The sequence below is a fragment of the Galeopterus variegatus genome, unplaced genomic scaffold, assembly GCF_000696425.1.
Source record: "Galeopterus variegatus unplaced genomic scaffold, G_variegatus-3.0.2 Scaffold5185, whole genome shotgun sequence".
Taxonomy (NCBI): domain Eukaryota; kingdom Metazoa; phylum Chordata; class Mammalia; order Dermoptera; family Cynocephalidae; genus Galeopterus; species Galeopterus variegatus.
In genome coordinates this window covers 6,180-14,251 of record NW_007731296.1, presented here as the reverse complement: position 1 = coordinate 14,251, position 8,072 = coordinate 6,180, and the positions used below count along the sequence as shown (strand labels likewise).

General features: G+C 45.0%; 1 protein-coding gene across 1 annotated transcript in view; it reads left to right on the top strand.

Moving 5' to 3' along the window:
* Nucleotides 1–8,072, top strand: part of ADAM12 (ADAM metallopeptidase domain 12) — a gene marked incomplete at its 3' end in the record, with an annotated part of 93,207 nt that overhangs the window by 79,189 nt on the left and 5,946 nt on the right. Inside the window, exon 10 of the mRNA XM_008589075.1 lies at nucleotides 5,360–5,537. Within this exon, the coding sequence (XP_008587297.1) occupies nucleotides 5,360–5,537 (178 nt within the window). The remainder of the gene's footprint in view (nucleotides 1–5,359; nucleotides 5,538–8,072) is intronic.

Here is an 8,072-nt window from a genome sequence, read left to right as displayed (position 1 = left end):
TACCTGGCAGCTTTGTGATGGCTCAGATATTAAGCTGTGACTGCATTTACAGTGGGAAGCTATAAGTGGCATTCCTCTTTTTAAAAGTGGTGTGAGTTTTTCTTTTTAAAAGTGGCATGTTATGTTTTTTTTTCCCCCAAAAATTACCCAGCTGTCTATTTCATCCTCCTTTTATTTCTAACCTTGCATTCAGCATGACAGACTTGCTCTGAGTGTCCCTGGTAGTTAGATATTAGAGAAAAAGGCAAATGTGTCTAACAAAAGAGGTCACATCCAAGCAGGGGCCATGGTCTCCCTGCTGTGGCATCTGTGATCAATTCTCTGTCCCTGAGCTGAAAGCAGCACTTTTTTCTGGGCCCCAGGTATAATCATTTTAAAGTATTCTTGTGCCAAGAGAAGGTATCACGCTAAAGGACTTCTTTTCTGAGTAATTCTCCAACTTTATTGCTTTGCACCAGGCTATCATTGCCATATGTCAATTCAATTAGCTGCTGTCCTAGCATACTTGGGATAATTTATTAGGCATATCAAAAAGTACATTGTGATGAGCTGGCCAAAAGCTATGGAAGAAACTGAGGCTTGTCTTTTTAAATACAGACCATGGTCTGTACAAGATCTTTGATGTCATAAGCAACTACATGACCCAATTCAATGTTCTTTTCATGGATGCTCCAGGGAACAGAGCTATTAAATAAGAAAGGAAAAATAGGAGTGGGAGGAAAGCAGAATTATCAAACTTTGGATTTTGAAGCAAGTGGAAGGGAAATATCACTCTGTTCACATCCGGAATCTTTCCTGCACCTTAATTAGTCAATTTATTGTAATACTTAAAGATATTTGCAAATTCATTCCTGATTTAAATTTGGCTTTAAGACACATATACTCACTGAATTTTTATCATATTCCTTAAATCAGATAAAGTTTTCAAAATGCTATAGATTGGCCTTTTTTCAGAATATGGAACCTCGGTGTAAAACAGACTGTTTCTAAATAACGTGAATGAAGGGAGACCTGTGACGAGCCTGGATTGCATTTCTGATTGTTATGGCACAAATAGGTATGGATTTGTCCATGTACGAGTGTTATCCTTACAACATTTGAATTTGAAATTTAGGTGAATTGTTCCCAAACTTNAACCCTCGGTGTTGCTCCCGCACCTCACTCAGCCAGTGAGCGGGAACCGGTCTGCATGTGGGATCCGAACCCTCGGGCGGGAGCGCCGCCGCGCTTCCCAAGCGGCGCACTATCCAGTGCGCCACCGGGCCGGCCCAAAAAACAGACTGTTTCTAAATAAAGTGAATGAAGGGAGACCTGTGACAAGCCTGGATTGCATTTCTGATTGTTATGGCACAAATAGGTATGGATTTGTCCGTGTACGAGTGTTATCCTTACAACATTTGAATTTGAAATTTAGGTGAATTGTTCCCAAACTTTAATGGGCAGCAAAATAACCTGGACCATCAACTGATGATAAACAGATGTGCTATAGTGTTACTTAGAATGGAGTATTATGCAGTCATAAAAAGGAGTGAAGTACGAATGAACCTTTAAAGCTATGCCAGGTGAAAAAGGCCAGTCACCAAGGGCCACATATTGTATGATTCCACTTATGTGAAATGATCAGAACAGACAAATCCATCAAGAGAAAGCAGATTAGAAGTTGACAGGGGCTGGGAGGAGGGAAGAATGAGTAAAAAGCATTCAAATATGTATAGGTTATGATGATATTATAATCATATGATGTATGATAGATTATGATGATATAATTAGAGGACTCTGGTATTTGGTACTATCAAATTTCTCTCATCTCTTGAGATTTGAAATAATTTTAGATTATTAAGTTTCGTGGAGGAGGGGCCACTGGGTTAGCTATAATTTTTTGACACTCTCTTAGTCCTGTGCACCTGCCAGTGAGAAAACCTCAGAACAGAGCAAGGGGGATGAGGAGCAGACTTTTTGCTTCTAAAGCAAAAACAGTTTGCTACAAAAGGGGAAAATAAGAGTTTGGCATTCTTAAGAGATATACCTTCAGTTGTTACCCGTGCCTGGTTCACGCGGGGACAAAGCTCTCTGTTTAGTGACACTGTGGTGTCTCCTCACTATCGGCCGGACCTCAGCCTAACCAAGAGTGACTCCGAGAGGCGGCGGTTTCCTCTTCGGGTGTGTGTTTGCAGGAAGACCCTGCTGCTCACGGCTGAGCCCCTTCCTCCAGGCCAGTCGCATCTGCCCATGCGCCTTGATGCCCACGCTTCCCCAGGTGTGCCCACACCTTTCCTCACGTCTTTGGGTGAGGGGCTCCAACGCCTCCTTCCCAGTGGGGTCCACCCTCCCTAAAAGTTCAGGGCACAGCCATCCTCCGACTGCAAGCTCCACAGGGGCTGGGATGTTCGTACGTTTTGTTTGCTCTCATATCCCCAAAGCCTAGAACAACCCCTGGCACCTAGTAGATGTTGAATAAACATTTTGCAGAATAATTGAATGACGAGTGATAGGTTACCCTGCTTTTTTTCCTCTAAAGCCTCACTTCCTCTAAATGCCCCAATACGGTTCAGGAATATTCTATCAGAGTGCATATAGTCTTACCTGGCCTCCCTGATGAGAAATCATGAGAGGATGGAATCAGAAAAGATGTTCTAGGGTAGAAAATACTCCCTGGCCTCATCACCATCTGTCGTAGCAGAGAGTTCCTGGACAATGGGTAGCACAGGCTGTTTGCATCATCACCTACACAGGATGGTGGGTGCTGACCGGTGTGGTCCAAGTAGAAGGCAGGAGGGTTTGGGGCAGGGCTGAGGGGCTCCCCATGGGACCTCACTGGGGTCACCCTGAGCATGTCACAAAGGCCCCAGCTCAGAGGGAAGAGGAACCATTCACATCTGCTCATGGCCAGCACTTACTGGAAGTTTGAATCGTGCCAGCTGTGAAGGCAGGCAGCACACTGGTGACCCCAAGCCACGTGGTGTAAGGTCCACTCTGTGCTGTCCATGTGCAGCCCTGAGAAAGGATCTGTCTAGTGTCAAGGAATTCATCAGGACTTCATTTAGCATCTGAGCAGGACTTGCTGCTTTGTTGTTAAAACAGAGGCACCTTCCCCTTCGAAGAATTAATGCCTGGAGGACGTTCCTTAGAGCAAGGTCGAAAACCTGTAAATGGGATGAATAGTATTTATCCACGAATCTAAATGAGAGAGAACTTAAAAAACATTTGGGGTTTGTCCTCAAGCAGAATAAGAAAAAACTGAGGGAAATAGAAACGTACAGTTGCACAGGTCACTGTACTTGCTTCTGACGACTTCTAGCACAGACACAAAAGTGTTCTTCACCCAAACACTCTGAAGTTTAAATCCCAGACTTACACTGATCTCACCATCTTATTTGTTTCTGTCCCCTTTCTTTAATGTCACACCTCCAAAAAACCCAAAGTGTGTGTGTTTGGTGTTTGTAAAGACGATCAGATGCGGAGACTTGTCTGAGCTCGGTGAGTGGGGCTGGTTCCCGCCTCTCACCTCCTGGGGTCCCTGGAACTTCTCTGCTCCATGTGAAACAGGGTGATTCATACCACTCTTCCTTTGAGCTTCTCTTCACGACTGTCATTCTTGCTATAAACGCTTCCTGAGATTCACAGTTTATCCTGATGTCTTTCCTCATCAACTTGAACTTTTTCTAGGAATCAGTTCTCTTCCAGAATAAACTGATAGCCATTTCTCATAGCACCAGTTGCATATCGTTGATTGAGAATGATGTTTAGTCTCCCTGATCAGGCTCAGAGATGCATATATGGTCTAGAAAAACTCCCAAATGTAGGAGAAGATCTGACCTATACCCTGGTGAAAAGCCTAGAACAGAGCAGAACTGCTCTCAAGTCCCTGTATAATGTACCAGTCTCTTCAATAGAAAGCCCTTCTACATAGAAAAAATTGCAGTTTTTCTTGTGGATCATTGTTTGAAGTTATTTAGCATCATTTTGACACCAGCAATAATCAATCTCTCTGCCAAGGAAAGTTACAAAGATTTCAAAGGCAACTTTGTTATATCAGTACAAGCCCGTCCTGGTTTATTGCCTTTGCATCCAACAGAGCAGGACTTTCATTTATTAATTTGTTTGTAGATTAAAATTATACTCCAGAGTTAACCTTAAATTGATAGAGAGCACTTGGGAGATGGTGCAGTGTTATCAATTAGGCCATGGAAATCATTACGATCTCAAAATATTGCCAATCATTACATGGTGGCCAGCCTGCCATCTTCAGGGAAACCTAGCAGCCAACTGATTGAGATCCATTATGATGTCCTATAAATGTCACTATGGGGAGAGAGTCCTTGGGCTTCCCGGACAGCGGGTACTGCTTCCTCACCAAGGGAAACCTTCTGGGTTTCTGGCGTGCTTGTACCCTGCTGCCTCAAGACATGGGAGAATGTATTTGCAAAAAGAGTGAGACACTTTGTGTGTGATGGGTAACACTAGCTGCTCTAGGAAACAGGCCCCAAATTCTCAGTGGCTTACCATACTGGAAGTGTGTCCCCCTCCCATAGGACACTCTGGGGCTCTGGCTGCAGGTGGCATTCCTAAAACTGTGGAATACCCTGATCTCAGCTGGCAGAAGAGGAAAGAAAGGACATAAGGAAGGAATACTTGATTAAATGCCATCGACAAAGTGGCCCACATCACTTCTGCTTGTTTTCCATTGCCAGAAATTAGTCACGCAGCCCACCCAGGTGCAAGGGGGCTGGGCAGCCCCAATAGGCCCTGCAAAGGGAGCATAACTCTGCTGGAGAGTTGGTTGACTCTGCCACACCCTTTGTAGCCCTGAACTTTAGAGGCAAGAGCAGGACCAGACCACTTTCATTCTCTTACACCTGTGCTGGGGAAAGACAGTGAGTGATTGGACCTTCAGAGGCCAGCCCTTTCCGATGATGGAGGCATGTATCCCTGGAAGCATGGAACTGATGAGCACAGTCATTTGTACTTTTTCTTCTTTGCACTTTCCAATGAGCACCTTGGTATGTGTTCTTATCACAAGCTACACGCCCTAAGAATTCACTTCTCGTCGTCTCATTCCACCCAGAACTATCAGTAATGCCTGTAATGAAATGACTCTGTTTTAATTTGTTTATTTGAAAACTACCAGAAGATCATTTCTTTTTTGATACAGCAGTTCTTCATCAGGGGCGTCGGCACCGTGCAGGAACGATTGTCAGGAGGTAGCTGGACACGCCCCGTTTTATGCCTTTGTTCGTTGACACTACCGGGGAACACCTGGGCAGATGTGCCAGCAGGTGCTGTGAACAGCAGCAGCAGAACAGCAGGAAAGGCCATTTCGTGCCCTAATGACTTACTGTCCTGGGCTCTCCTTCCTTAGGTACCCGTTTCCCATGGTGTTCAGCAGCTGCAGCAGGAAGGACCTGGAGACCAGCCTGGAGAAGGGAATGGGGATGTGCCTCTTTAACCTGCCGGAACTCAAGCAGTCTTTCGGGGGCCAGAAGTGCGGGAACGGATACGTTGAAGAAGGAGAGGAGTGTGACTGTGGGGAGCCGGAGGTAAGAGCGCTGTCCCCAGAACGTTCCCCTTAGACTCCCGACCAGGCAAAGAAGCGAGAACTTGAAGGAGCGGTGCTGCAGCGTGAACGTGCTGGAAACTCAGGATGGAAACGTCCTCTGTGGCCACCTTGACAAGCCCCGCAAGCTAGGCTGGTGTTCTTGAATTTTAACTGTTGCACGAACTAAGTTGTATCACTTGGTTTAGAAAGATAAAGAATCTTCTTTATTGAAGGGCGAAATAGTCTCAGCGAGATGAGGACAAGAGCAATAAAAAAAAAAAAGCATTTAGCTTTGAGTTGGACTGAGAAGGAAGCCTTGGAATTCTAGCTTCAGATAGCTGATAAGCACCATTTCTTTCTCTTTGTAAGGCGAGCTACTAGAGGGGAATTTGAATAAGCAGCATTCATTTTAACCAGGAGCTTCCTCTCGGTTGAAATTCTGCGGTGGCTGCCGAGGCCGCCTCTGTATGCACCACCTGCGGCTGCGGAGGCTTCTGCCCCTGCTTGTCAGCTTTCGGAAACAAGAGAAAGCAGGGGACATTTCTATCCAGCGCAGGGCTTATGTAACCCTGTTTTCCAGCCATCATCAGGAAATTTTCTTGTTTCTGTAGGGCCCAAGGTAAATTTAACTTCGAAATTCTAACAGCCACTTTTTAATCTTTGAATACTCTTGAGAAGGAAAGAGGGGAGGACACTGGGAGACCTCCTTGTAAAACGAGTGCCCCCTCAAAGCTTGGAGGAAGTTGTGTTTAGAATAAATCAAAGCAAGACGTTTGTGTGACAGGCAGTGTCCCTGCGGGACTCCCTGCCCAGAGCTCCTGTAAGCTGAGATGGTGGCTCAGGCGGGCTCAGCTAAGTTCACAGATGTGCTTAAAGAGGGCTTAGGAAGAACGTGTCTCAGGACTGCTCTCAAAGGGGATTCTAGGATGGAAGGGAAATTGAGCCGAGACTCTGGAGCATCCTGTGTGTTTGTGAGTTCATCAAGTAAACAAATGGTTAACAGAATCTTCACCGTCTCTCCATCTCCAAGTCTCCCTGGTTTTCTCCACCAGCAGGAATCTGACAGTTTCTGCGAGACTCTTGGAGTTGTCTAAGTATTGGGTGGGGGTGGGGGCATGTGGAGGTGGTCTTAGCAAACGTTTTTGTGCCCTTGCCAAAGTCGGAACTTATCAGCACTGTGTCATTGTCCTCGGTGGTGTTTAATGTTGCTTACGATAAGCAGGGAGTAGTTGCTGTGGAGGAGCAAGTCCTAATTATAGTTACAGAAACACTTTTCAAGATCAGTGGAGGAAAACTTAAAACCATTATGGGGTGGGGCGTGCAACGGGGAAGTTCCTTGGAGACCTTGTTAATTACATAAAGAAAAAATGAAATTAGTTTAAATTACCCATATTTCTCAGGAGAGGCCATGTTGACTTAAAATTGTTTGTCTTTGATTTGAACTCCTTTTAATTGTTTATTAATCTAAATAACTTTGACAGTTCTTCATGGAGCCGTGAAAACCTAGTTTGGAATGATTCCATTAGAAGTCATTTGCTCCATATGACACCACCACAACTGGCTTGACTGCCACCGTCACCATCACTACCATTAACATTACCACTGTTACCATCTCCACGGTCATCACCACCACCCCCCACTACCTGTCGCAGCCACCGCCATCTCCACAGCTACCATCACCACCACCATCATCATCATCACCTCCACCCTCACCATCACCCCACCGTTATCACAACTATCACCAATGTCCACGGCTACCAGCATGACTGCCACCACCATCATGTCAGCAAACGTTTAAGTGCCTAAAATGTGCCAGCCACTCGTGTTCTGGTGTTCTCTGTCATCTCCGTGAAGGGGTCATGTGGCTTTGACAGGTGCTCACTGTCACTGCAGACAGCACATTGCATTGCAGGGAACCTTTGGTGATTACACACTCCTCCCTTATGTACAGCCAAATTCTACTTGCAGGTAATTCCCAACTTTGCATTTCTAAGGTTCAGGTCCTTATTTCATAGGTAAAGTTCTTGATATCTGAAGAGAACTCTCATTCAAAATTCTTCCTTACAAGAAACCTTTCAAAGTCGCAGGCAAGCCTTTTGGCTCACTTTTTAGTTCATTAATTGTTATTATTTATTTATTTATTTTTGCATTTTAAGGTTCGGGCTCAAATTGTGTCTCGTGGTGTGACCAGCCACTTCCAGATTCCAAACTGCTTTGACAAAGAATTTAAGTCTGACCTGGGAACCTGGCTNTACCTGGCAGCTTTGTGATGGCTCAGATATTAAGCTGTGACTGCATTTACAGTGGGAAGCTGTAAGTGGCATTCCTCTTTTTAAAAGTGGTGTGAGTTTTTCTTTCTAAAGGGGAGTGTTATGTTTTTTTTCCCCAAAAAATTACCCAGCTGTCTATTTCATCCTCCTTTTATTTCTAACCTTGCATTCAGCATGACAGACTTGCTCTGAGTGTCCCTGGTAGTTAGAGAAAAAGGCAAATGTGTCTAACAAAAGAGGTCACATCCAAGCAGGGGCCATGGTCT